The 12,884-nt window shown below is 50.2% G+C and overlaps 2 protein-coding genes across 3 annotated transcripts; both read right to left on the minus strand.

The window, feature by feature from the left end:
* Positions 1-2,344: 2,344 nt before the first annotated feature.
* Positions 2,345-4,698, minus strand: HOXD8 (homeobox D8; the record flags this gene model as incomplete). 2 transcript variants are annotated; one of them, XM_080667513.1, is made up of 2 exons in its annotated part: positions 2,345-3,781; positions 4,149-4,698. In XM_080667513.1, 2 exons carry the CDS (start codon positions 4,696-4,698, stop codon positions 3,501-3,503), a joined length of 831 nt encoding a protein of 276 aa, XP_080523639.1. In that variant the 3' UTR covers positions 2,345-3,500. The 2 variants fall into 2 exon arrangements, with proteins under 2 accessions (XP_080523639.1, XP_080523638.1); XM_080667512.1 differs by having other exon boundaries at positions 2,345-3,784.
* Positions 4,699-10,109: 5,411 nt separating this feature from the next.
* Positions 10,110-12,306, minus strand: HOXD9 (homeobox D9; the record flags this gene model as incomplete). The annotated part of the gene is given in 4 exon segments (XM_080668167.1): positions 10,110-11,060; positions 11,399-12,203; positions 12,205-12,243; positions 12,247-12,306. Coding segments are annotated over 4 exon segments (1,146 nt in total). The 3' UTR covers positions 10,110-10,818.
* Between the last annotated feature and the right edge of the window lie 578 nt (positions 12,307-12,884).

The raw sequence follows: 12,884 nt of genomic DNA on the forward strand, positions 1-12,884 counted from the left end.
GCAAAAGTCTTATTCTTTCTAGAAAAAAGTCAGTGGGGTTTAACTTTTTTGGAGGGAACTGTAACTGTAGCCAGACTCCTTTAAAATGCTCTCTCTCTCTTCCCCTGCCCGTCCCCAGATGCCTAAGGATTCAGCAAACACTGGAGAAGCACAGGACACAAGCTTGGATGTGAAATAGCAACACATTCTCCACTGAAGAATAATAAAACAATGCTTTTAATTATACAAGAAAATGGGGCAAGTTGTTGGGCCCTCCCAGGCAAGAACACTTTACACCATTCCATTCATGTGGAACTGAACAGATTGTTCAATCATAAAATTTTCTGATAATCTCAATTGACAATTTTCCTCTCCCCCTCTAGTCAAATAAAAACTGAGCTTTATGACCCTCTTTTTCACCTTGGGGAAGAAGGACTGGAAAAAGACACTACACTGAAAAGGCAGCCATATTTGCACTTTTCCCCCCAATGCAGAGAGAAGGGTTGTGCTGGGTTTTGTGAAACATCACAAAATGGCAATCCCTGAACTGACTTTTCTCTAGGAACCATTGAGACCTACACCCTCTTTTGTTTGTTTCTGGTCCTCGCAAACAAAGAACCTAAATCACTACGAAGGCTTAGTTCTTTCATTTAATGTTAACATTAGAGTGTCCTATTTTTCTCTGAACGGTTTACAGACCTCTCTAAGCAGATTCCCTAAGCAGTACAGTGAAGAGAAGCAGTCGCCAGGGTTTGCAAAGGGTTTTCTGAAGGTTTATGCAAATTTCTGCAGCAAAACTGTTTGTTCAGTTGCCGCAACCCTCGGATGTTAACAGATTTTAGCCAATTAGAAGGGCATCTTCTGCACTCGTCACTGCAAGTCTCATAAAATATCATGATGGGCGGTTTCTAGCTACTATAAAAAAGAAGGTGGTGAGTGTGTGTGATGTGTAATTCCCAAGCTCTTTATTTGGAGACAAATCTATGGTTTTCTTAGCTACAAAAGGAAACATACAGACTGACATTTATTTATTACCAACACTTTCTGCACATGTGTAATCTATGTATATGTACAAATCCACCAAATATTTACCAAAAATTATCAAATCTGTATATGTACAATACTCTCAAATACACCGGTAATTGCAAGTCTTTTTCTGTTCATGAGCTACGATTTTACCATGTGGTTAGGGGCACGATGGGGCCAGAAGGTACAGCACTTCCAGAGCAGCACAGAATGCAGAGGGAATAAGGATGTTTTTACTCCCCTTATTTCCACATCCATCCACACACCAGGTTCCCCACCTAATAGAATCTTGCCCAAATCAGTGGCTCTAAAAGTGATATCTATGGAGTATTCTTGAGTGGGAGAAAGCAAATTTTGCTAATAGAGGAGTCCCTTAACTGGAGGGCAGCTGGAGTTTAGCCAGTACTAGTCTCTGGAGAGCTTACCACCACCCCCACCACCCCCACCACACACATGGGCTTTCAGGCACTTGGCATCCTTGCTCTTGATCAGCCAATAGCAGTCTCAGGCAGCACACAGAGCAAAATGTTTCCAAATCCAGCATGCACGTTTGCAGCTGTCTCCTCTCCTGCAAATGTTTCTTAAGCCCCAAGCCACCCATGACTTAAAATTGTCTTTCCTGGCTCAGGTCAGCGAATGCCACAGCCACGGTCTCTTCCCTAGATAGAAAGTCAGGCGGTGCTTCGCCTCTAGGCCAATCAGTGACATTTCCCTGGTCCTTGAAGTGGCAGGCAAATAGCCCACCAATGCCTGAGGGTGTGATCCAGGCCTAAAACTATAGGATTCTATTTCCTTACCTGTGCAATAAATGCCACTTGGAAATTAAAATGTACCTCTTTAATAAGGCATCTAGGAAAAGCAAAGTTGCTTTCCCTTTTGGGGGGAGAAATGTTAACTTGAATTTCTCCTCTTCTCTCCCACCTCTTTCCCCCCTCCTCTTCTCTCATAAAATGGCAGCTGCAGAAGCGGCCTCAAACGAAAAATGGATATCTTGTTAATAACAGAGCCCAAACCCCAGCATCAGTTCGGGCTCAGCAGAATAAGCTGTGGTGTAACCTGGACTCTGGGTCGTCCCCCACTGGGCCTACAACTTGAATCCTTGGTGAAGTTCAAAGCTTGTACACTATCTTAGCAAGGTTATTTAGAGCAAGATGAAGCTACAGTAGCCTAGTCAGCCCTCTGGAATGAAAGAGACTGCCCCCTCTGCATTTATTTATTTTTATAGCATGTAACCCCCACCTCTTTTTTTTTAATCAAATAGGAGCTTTAGCTGGACATTGCCTTCATGTGAGTAAAGAAAAGGGGTTATTTGCGGCGCTCAAAGACACTAGCTCTAGAAAAAGATTCATTTCTTTATTAAGGAGCTAGCTATGTTCTGGAGCAGTTGTTTACACTCAGATTGTTCTGCCTTTGCTCCCAGGGCTTGTTTCAAATAGGTGAGGCCATCCTGGAGAACAACAGAGGACGTACCAACTGACATCTGAGACGCACGTAGTAAGTTGGCTCAAAATGGGCATGCAAACAGCGGGAAGAGAATACAAATAAATATGGCACCTACTCAAAAAAACGAATCACAGTGGTGGCTACAGCACTGAGGCCGAAATTTCAGTCGATACCAAATGCAGTTCAAAACAAAAGCAAGTTTTGGAAGGAGAGGCATTCTACAAAGTGACTTGCTAGACTGAAAAATTAATGAATGAAAATGTTATCATTGGGTTTTCAAGTATTCATTCACTCTAGATTAAACTGCCATATGTGTATAGACTATAGAAAAATTATTAAATGTCAACATTGACATTGCCCTGAAACTTTTGTCACTGGCCCAACATTTTCCCCAAGTTTAGGAAGCTGCAGAGCCGGGACTACACATTACACTCTTCAATTAACATGTGCTTTTCAAATATTTGGCCCACACTAGTCCCAGAGATACTACGTTTACAAAATAAAGAATCCTCTTAGGAGTAAACAAAAGGCACCTGAACCCACTATTATAAAAGCAGAAAGAAAAATACATAAATAATACATTTTAATCAAATAAAATAAAGTAAATATTCTGCAGGCATCGTTTTTTAAAAAAAATTATAATAGATTTCTTTTAATTTACTCACCATAAAGAAAAAATTTAAAATGTTCAAGTGCACTTGTTTGATTAATAAAGCATTTTATATTCAATTATTTAGTGCTAGTTATTAGGAAGTTTACGTTGTTGAGGCAAATCACCAGCTCAGACATTAAAAACTACCATTATAAAAATTTTGCCATAGTTAGTATCAAATTACCCTTACATAGGACAGCTCAAGAGCTGTTTCTATGCGATACAAGAAACTTTTTAAAACACCCAAATCCCTCTCAAAAACCAGAAACCTCAAGAGCAGTGACATGAAGGTAGCTTGAAATACAGGTAAAGTCTTTCCAACCAAGAAAATAGGTGGTATCCACCAGCATATGTTGATCATTAGCTTTAATAGTCTGTGGTAAAATTTTAAAGGTAGAAGTTAATTCGTGGGGCCTTCAGTTCTGTCTTCTTCCAGCTCTTGGGCTTCCTTTTTAGTTTTCCCATCCTTCACCTCTTGTAATGTTTCCTTGTTGTTCTCCTTTTTCCATTTCATTCTCCTGTTCTGAAACCAGATTTTTACCTGTCTTTCCGTGAGGGCTAGGGCGTGGGAAACCTCGATTCTTCTCTTTCTGGTTAGATAAGGATTAAAAAGGAATTCCTTTTCCAACTCTAGGGTTTGGAAACGACTATAGGTTTGTCTTCCTCTTCGTCGACCAGGAGCTGCTGATTAAAAAAAAAAAAAAAGAGGAAAATGAACGTTTTTTAAAATGTTAATGGTGTCTCTGCAGGTTGCTGGAGGTTTCTGGAGTGGGTTTAAGGGATGAAATATACACAACTCTCTTTAGCTCTAATATATATATGATGTGCAGGCAAAAGAGAGAGGTCTTCACAATTATTCTGTCCCCATCATCGTTTCGTGGTTTCTACTTTAAGGGGAAAAGTCAGTATTACTTTATGAATAAGAGCCACTGTAGCAATAAAAGACGGAAAAGGAGAGGGAGAGGGAGAGGGGTTTTAAAACTAGAACGTGAGATGAAAGCAGATTTCTCCCCGTCTCCCCGCTTAAAAAAAAAAAATGCATCCCAACCTTGTGGTCTCATCCAGGCAAACATTTGAGAAGGAGACGAACTCTGATTTAAGTGGTCTGGGTCCTCGCCAATATTACCACTGGACGATTTACAGTCAGGATATTGTACAAGCTCGGCTTCTTGCTGGGTCGTAAAAATCGGCTGTCTCTGTAAGTTATCGTATCCGTAAAACTTCGCGGGCTCCCCGTGACAAGCAATCCCGCCGCAGGGGGGAGGCGGTGGCGGAGGATGCGGAGGAGGAGGGGGGACGGCCTGGTAGGCTGCGGCCGGGCTGCCCCCGCCGAGGTGGTAGTAGTCCTGGCCGAGGCCCAGGCCGCCCCCACCACCGCAACCCGGCCCGGCGGGCCGCGGCGACGGGTGCGGGTGCGCGTGCGCCTGCGGGGGCGCGTGCGGGAAGCCGGCGGCGCTGTTGCCATAGAGTTGCAGGGTGGCGGCGTGGCGGCCGCCGACCTCGGGCGCGAAGTGACAGTCGTAGTAAGTGGGATTGATGGCCTCGCCCGCCGCCTTGTACTTGGCGTACGGCGACGGGTTCACGAAGTACGAGCTCATCGGAGCGGCGGCTGATCCGGGGCCGAACGAGGGCGGCCCTGGGCGGGCGGGCGGCGCGGAGCGGGCAGGAGCGCGCCTTGGCCCAGCCGCACTGCCGCGGGGACCTCTGGGGCCGCTGCTCGCGTCGTCCGAGCCGCCAAGTTACGCTGCTGCTGCTGCTGCTGTCCGCCCGCGCGTCGCCTCTGAGGCTCGGCCGCCGCGGGCGATCGGTTACTGGGCGCTCATGCCCGGCTGCGGCCCCCGCCGCCTCGGCCTTGCGCCGCCTCCCCTGTGGGTCGCGGGGCCTCACCCAGCCCCCGCGCTCACCGCCCACCCGGCCTCTCCCTGTACGCGCCGGCTCGGCCGCAATATAATCGCTGACGCCCCGGGTGACCTGCCCTGCTGCCTCCACTGTTTCCTCTCTGCACCAGGCGGCCCTCTGCGCACCGGGACAAGAAAAAAAGTGCGCCCGGCCCACGGGACACTCTTTGGCTTCGATTTACAAACCCCCGCTCTGGAGGGAAAAGAAAGAAAACAACCCTCTGCCCGTCGCCACCTCTCACCTCGCCCCCCCCGCGGCCCCCTCCCACCGCTCTCGCCGCCGCCGCCGCCGAGGCTGCCGCCCCGGTGCGCCCCGGCGAGGCATTTTCGCACCACGCCACTGCGCGGAGAGGGAGCGAGATGGAGGCGAGATAACCTCGCGGAGGGATCCGCGCGGAGGCGAAACCGCCGCTCTCACGGGACTCCTCACGCTGCCCGGCAGATGCCTCCGCCGGCCTTAAAGGGGGCCCATAAAGACGCACTGCCAAGGGCTCGCGGTGCCCCTGGGGGCCGAGGGAATGTGGACTGCGGCCAGCGGGGCGGGGGCGCAGCAGAACCTTACACTTGGGGGGAAGTAGGGAGGCCACTCCCAGGAGGCTGCAGAGCAAAGGACTCTCTCTGCCGGCCCCTGGAGCAACCCCGCAGAAGTTGGCCGCGGCTTTTGCACCTTTGGACACGTGGGAGCAGCCCAGGGAACATGGGCAGGCTCTGTAGACGGACCGGACCCTACTTTTTGGGTTAGGTCCTATCCAAGTAGCTTGATTAAAGGCCACAAGGGTGACCCCAAAACCTGGTATTATCAAAGCAAATCTAAGTCCTCCTTTTCCAGCCGAACAGGCCTTGTGGAAATGAGATGTACATTTACCCTTGACGCACTGCACGCCTGGCTGAGGCTCCCAGGTTAATTGATATTTAATGGAAATCATGCCCATGAATATAGTTTCCATCATTTCACCCTTGATAGACGTCAGCACCAGGCGCAGGGGGGAGGCTGAAGAATGTGGGGAGGGAGGCATTAGCATTGCTGAGGGAGTAAATAGAAAAGCGGACAGAAATGTTCCAAGGCGGGAAGGAGGATTCGCGCTGGGGTGCGTGGTATTTCCTCGGGCAGGACGGGCGGCTCCCTGGTCTCTGCCCGGTGTGGAGCGGACCAGGGCAGACTGAGGCCCCGGGCGGATTACGGGGGCGTCCGGGGGAAGGGACCTCCATGAGTCTCTCCCCTGCCCAACCCCCAGTGTGACTGGGAGCTGGCCTTGGGATTGTGCTGGTCCCAGGCAGCTGCGGGCAGCGCTCGTCTCCTGCTAACGACTCTAGTTCATCCGCCAAGCCTGTGCAATTACTGCCGAGAGCGGGCGCCCTGCTCAGCTTTAAAAGTTACTAATTTTTCCAAAAGAAAAGAAAAGAAAGGCTCATCCTAACTTGTGAGTGACGAGGAAGACAAATGTCCTGACTCATGTGGGCAAGTCGAATGTGAATCGCAAATATGAAGGTGGCTCTAAAGCTGCTTGGAGTTACACCATCAACCACCTTCTCTCCCCCACATTCTCTCTCCCAATAAATGTGATAGGTCTCTGCTGAGTGAGTTTTCCCTCACCAACTCGGCTTTTTTTGTGGGTTCTTTGGGTGACCCAGCCGCTTTCCCTTGCGGATAACCCATTGTAAGGGCGCCAGGCCCACCGGCCATGGGACCAACCTCGAAAACCCTGAGTGGATCGAGGAGGCTCCCGCTAATACTGAAACATACCACGCCGACCTTTCACGCCAAATGCAAAGTTCTAAAAACCCCAGGTAATCCAAAGGCGCAGCAGGCCAGTGATTTCAACTACCCCACTCCTTGTGGGTTGCCCAACCTGTGAGCGCTATCCCGAGGTCAGCCCGGGTGGACTGAATATCATATTTTGCAAATGGAGGGGAAAAAGGTCGAAGAAAGGCATAGCAAGATGATGTCTAAGACTCAATTGTTTTTACAGAGAATGGCTGGAAATAGTTAAGGTATACTGATTGCTAATAAATCTCCAGATGATAAAGGCATCTTTTAGTTTTTAAATTAGCAAACTGCAGGAGACTTTTGTTGTGGGGATGTTGAAGGGTTGGGGTTTGTTTGTGTTTGTTTTTCGTCGGTTACCACCAGGTAAAATCTACTATAAATCCTAAGGCGAAGGAATGAAGGAATGGATAGTGAGAGTTAATTTGTATTTCAACCTTGCAAATATCCAATTAATAGAGTATTATTTTCAACAAAACCTTGGAACTAATTTTGTAATTGTGCCTTTTTAATTTCGCTGCTTGGAGTGCATGTGTTTGCATGTTTAAACACTGTATAAAAGAGTGGATTTGGAATGGAATGGGGGAAAAAGAAGAGCAAGTCCAGATCTCAGTAATGCAAGGCATCTTCTAGAACTGTCTGGTTCCTCGGTGTGAAAAAAGAAACACAAATACTACAAAAATAATTCCTACACATTCTGGCCTAATTAAGAAAACATTGCAATACAACCTTTTCTCCTAGGACAAAACAATTCGTTTTTCTTTCAAGCATTTTGTTTATAATCTGAATGGAAAAAGAGCGCGATTAACTTCATAAATAAAGATCTATGCCTTTACACACTTCTGTTTTGAAAGGATGCATTAACTTACCATAACGTTTATAGTTTTAGCAGTGGCATAGTCCAAATTTTTCTGAAATCCTGACTGAGCCAAAATTTTATCCCTAACAACACGACTGCAGAACTTAATAGTGCACATTGTTTCTTTTTAAAAATAAATTTATCCTAATTTGGAATCTAAAATAATATTGTAAATAGTTTTAATCAAAACCTTGCTTCACCACCACTCCAGCTTTACGAGATCACAAAGTGGAGCGACGGCGCTCTCTAGTGGCCAAATACCACCTCGAGCCGAGCTTAACTTCTCTTTATTAGACTCAAACCAATTTCAATCTAGTTCTTCAGTTTGGGACTTGGATCGCTGAGGCTAATAATGCTCCATCCCTTTGATTGTCAACAAATCAAGCCCAGCAAACAGCGGCTCCTAAATGCCAAATATTTTTGTGCTCCCAAGAACTTCCAGTAGTGTCTTTCAAAAGTTTCCAAACCCTTCTTTTGCCAGACACAGTAGGTTCTCAATTTGTAATCACCTACAATGATAGGATGGACAATTTTAACAAAAATTGCAACTTTCTAACTATCAACTGCAACAGGATTTTTTTTTCCAGAGAAGCCAGGAATTTCAAAAACTAAAAATGTACAAGTCAATTTAGTAATCTTTTAAAGTGGTTTCTCTTAGCGTTAAATCATGAGTATTTGCTGTTTTAATTTTGTAATTTTAATACTTCAGGTCCATTTCGCTGGGCAATGGGGTGGAGAAACCGAATTAAAAACTTTTTGCTAGATCTCTCAGTGGTTGTCTGGAAAGGCCTTATTGGGCCCATGTTCATGGGAACGTGTATAGACAATAAATGAGATTTTAAATGTATACCAAAAGTCACAGAATGAAATGAATTGACTAAGCATTCCACTTGAAAATTTTTAAAAAGTAAAGAATTTAACCAGCTTAGGTGTTTCCCGAAAGATTAATATTTTTTTCTTAATTTTCAAAAACCCTTTCCTCCAACTCAGCAGTATCTATTATTTTCTATAAGCAAATAGATATAATTTCCAACAATATTTTCACTGTGAAATTTGGAGTGGAGGGCCAGATATTTTTGTAAAAAGGCATTTAAGTAACTTCATTTTTTCCCCAAGCACCATTTGGCTGGGAGACCCTCAGCCTGAGTAAATGACCCAAGATCACTAATTCTCCCACCTCTGAATAAAAGGCCGCTTTTAAAACAAACAAAAAGAACAAGCTAGACCTCGATCATAGTCAAATATTATAAGGAGCCACCCACCGTATGCTAATTCTAATACCCAGACCATTTAAAAAATCAGAAATTCATCATCTCCTCCTTCCTATTCACACACCCCCATTTTTATTTCCTAGGTGCTCACAACCTAACCGGGAGCTCCCAAGGCCCTGCTTTGCTGGTCCATCGCAGTCTTGTTTATATTTTATTGTCCAGATTTTAAGACCCAGTTTTTGTCTGCATTTTTCCTTTTCTCCTACAAACACAAACATCAAAATGAGACGGTTTCAAAGCGAAGCGCCGGGCCTATCGTAAACCCATTACCTCCAGACGTCTCGCCGGCTGGATGGCTTTATGACACCTTGGCTCTTCCTGTTTTCAAAGAGCCCTAGGTATCGGGTTGGCCGCAGGGGCGGGGGTACGCAGCACCTTCGGCCGGATCTGGGCCTTGGCTTTCCCTCCCAGCCCCCCTCTGCTTTTCCTTCAAGTCCCCTCTTTCATCAGGACCCCCCCCCCCCAACTTTGCCATTGCCCCTGCCTTCCGCCCAGCCCAGGCCACCCGGCGCCTCAACCTCTCGGGCCTGCAAAAGCCGAGGGCCCGGACCCTCACTTACAATGACCTTCATTTTAGCCCCTGAATGCGGCCCTCAGAGGGCCTAACTGGGAGCTAAATGCACACACAAACTGGGTTGGGGGAGGGTGGCGGTAGCTGTGGAAGAGAGCCTTGACCATTTTGATCTGCTAAGGTCACTTTGGGGCTCCAGTGGGGAGGGGTGGAAGCTTACAGCCCTACCGACTCAGGCCTCCCGGAGCCAGCCAGCCCTGCAGAGCTGGAGGAGTTGCTCCCGAGCGCAGAGTTGGCCTTTTCCCTTGTTTGTAGGGAGGGGTGGGGATAAATCAATGGCTGGGACCCCATGAGCAGAGGGAGACATGGGGTGTGGTGTGCCAGAGCCCCAGAGAGTGAGTGCCTGGCTTCTGGGGCTCTTCCACTCCTCTGGGCACGGAGGTGAGACTGTCACTGGGTCCAGGGCACAGAGTTCCAAGAGGTGCTGGAACCAAACTGGGGGAGGGATAAGCTGCCAAGGGCCACCCAGGTGCTGTGTTCTAGGCTGGGTCTACTCACACAAAGGGAGACTGGGAAGCACATCAGAGAGACCCCTGAGGTGGAAGGTCCCCGGATTTTTAGCAGTGTCTCCCTCCCAGGGATGGGGGAGGCATCCAGTGAGGGTGACATTTTGCAGAGAGACAGAGAAAGCAGACACACAGCGTTCAGGGCCAGTATCTGGGCTCCATTTAATCAGGTCAGCATTTATTGGTAGGAAGCGGTAACATTTACAACTGGTCCTCAGGCAGGAACGGGGAGGGCCAACCCCCGCAGCCGCCCACGCGATGGGAGCCCTCCCGTGACAGCGGCTCCTCCAGTGCACTGACAATACCCCCCTCCGCCCCACTGGAGGCCCTGGGCTCCTCTTTCGGCTTCCTTGCAGGTCTCAGTCACAGGCTCCCCAGGAAAGGGGTCTTTCATAACCGTTGGACTACCCGGCCGGGCCTCTTCGGGCCTCCACACTGTAGTCCTCTGCCTTTATTCTCCCAAGTGAGGCGCGTGTGGCTCCTGCTTGAGCAGCGCTAGGGGCTAAACTACAGCACTTTTCAGAAACATGGAGGGCATTTACAAAGGAGAGAGCTGTTCAAGCCAGCGTGCACTCACAAAACACAGCATTTCCTAAGGAACCAACGGGGCAGGAAACGGAGGGTGCGGGGCAGGGCAAAACCCCAAAGCCACTTGGTTTCCCCAACACATAAGCGAGCAAATATAGAGTCCCCCAAATACCTCAGAGAAACCGACCACACAGTCACTTCTACCTAAAAACGGGGTAAAATGTCTGAATCACTGGAGAGTTTCTGGAAATCAAGCACCCACAAAGAAAAAACCCCACTGCCTTTGCAAAGCAGAGCGGTCCTGCCGGCACCTCGCTGGGTCAGTCTCCTTTGGGGCATTTCTCCTTGCTCATCTTTTTCATTTTCATCCTACGATTCTGGAACCAGATTTTGACTTGTCTCTCTGTGAGGTTTAGAATCCTTGCCACCTCATAGCGCCGGTCCCGGGTGAGGTACATGTTGAAGAGGAATTCCTTCTCCAGCTCCAGCGTCTGGTATTTGGTGTAGGGACAGCGCTTTTTCCGGGTGGAGCGAGCGTGGATCCAGTTTGCGGCGGGGTTGTCTGTGAAGAGGGGGATTTAGAGAAGCGGAGAGAAGGGGAGGTAGGGAGAGACGACGGGGGGGGGGGGAAGAGGTCGTTAAATTAATTTCACCAAGGATGGTCGCTTTTCACAACTTGGGGGAATTATCATAAAAAGCCTTAATGCCCGCGCTGTTTGCCATACAAACCGCGCACCCAGGGTAGGTTGTTATGGGAAGCTTTTTTATGGATGCGTGTTGCTCGCCGTGGCTAGGGTAGGCGGCTAGACGTTTTTATAGGTTAGTAAAACTATCAGTTTTGCACATTCGAGCCTTACAGGTTTCAGCAATAAATCAGGGGGCAATTTCTTTTGCACTTACTTGGGTCAAGTTGCTGCGGTGGCGGCTGCGGATGCTGCTTCTCCTCCTCCTTCAGCGGGCAGCCCGGGCTCGGATGGTCGCTGCAAGCCGAGGGCTCCGATGAGCCGCCTGCCCCGGCTCCGATCCCCGCCCCCGGCCGTGTTCCCCCAGCCGCCGCCGCCGCCGCCTTGTCCCGTAGGAACGAGTTGCATGAGAACTCGGGGTCGCCGCTCCCCTGGGACTCCCGGGCCGCAGAGCACTCAGTCTGTTTGGAGGAGGAAGACGAGGAAGTGGAGGAGGAGGTGGCGGCGGCCGCTGGGGTCGGGGCCGCTCCGGTTTCAGGCTTAATCCCGTAGTGGCGCCTGTTGGGTGGGCCGCTGGGGCCGGGGCCGGGGCTGGGACCGGGGCCCGGGCCGCCGCCGCCTCCGCCACCGCCGCCGCCCGCGCCGCCCGGGAAGCCGGGCAGCGGTTCCATCCAGGAGCGCATGTAGCGGCCGGGCTCGGAGGCGGCGGCGGCCAGGGGCGGCGGGGGCACGTACGGGTGGTAGAGGCCGCTCATCGCCGCCGCCGTCGGGGGCTGGGCGGGCACCGCGGACCACGAGGCAGAGAACACGGTCGATTTAGGGGCAAAACTACACGAGGCAAACTCGGCGGCGGCGGCCGGGCTGTCGGCCACACCTGCGGGCCTGCCCTGCGCGCCGGGCCCGGGCGGTCCGAAGCGTGCGGCGAACACCTCGTCGCCCTCATGGCCTATGAGCGAGTCCACGTAGTAGTTGCTGAGGGTGCCACTGGAGGACATTTTGCGGCGCCGTGCGCTCCCACCCAAGGTTACACTGCCCGCCGCGGCGCCGCTCCCCGCCGGCGCCCTAGCCGCCGACTAGTTCGCAGGCTGCAGCCTCCACCATTGGTCGCGCGGCCCACGTGATCATATTTACCAATACCGGGAGTAAATCAGTCCGCTAAACTGGGGGCTGCTGTGATTAAAAAAAAAATCATCATCAACATAAGCGCCGCAATTAGAGCCTGCGGGTCCCGGCCCGTGCGCCGGGCTTGGCCCCACCGAGCTCGGCCGGCCCTCGGACTGCTGGGACCACACGCCTGGCTGCGGCCGGAGGAGGCGCTGGGACTATTTGTTCGCCTCTCTTGCCGCCCTCGGTCTTTCAGTCCGTCCCGGCGCTGCCTCCCCAGCTCCCAGGCTCCACGCTACCAGCCACGCGTCCTGGGCTAACCGAGCACTTGGCCAGAGCCGGGACCGGCCGGGACACGCAGGGCCGCTGCTGGCCCCTGGCAGGGCGGCCTTCAGAGGCGGCCCCCTGGCGCCGAAGGGAGTGCTTCTCCCTGAGCCTCTCTCCCTACCCAAACCCACCCCCTCCCTACACATACCCACACACACGCTCTCACAGCTTGTCGTGTTGTTTAAAACAGGTGGAAGACCTTTGTAATGATATTATGCCTTTCAATAAAAATTTTATGAGGTGTATTTGATTATAGATTAATGTGTCCCTAA

Source organism: Plecotus auritus, assembly GCF_963455305.1.
Source record: "Plecotus auritus genome assembly, chromosome: 5".
NCBI lineage: Eukaryota > Metazoa > Chordata > Mammalia > Chiroptera > Vespertilionidae > Plecotus > Plecotus auritus.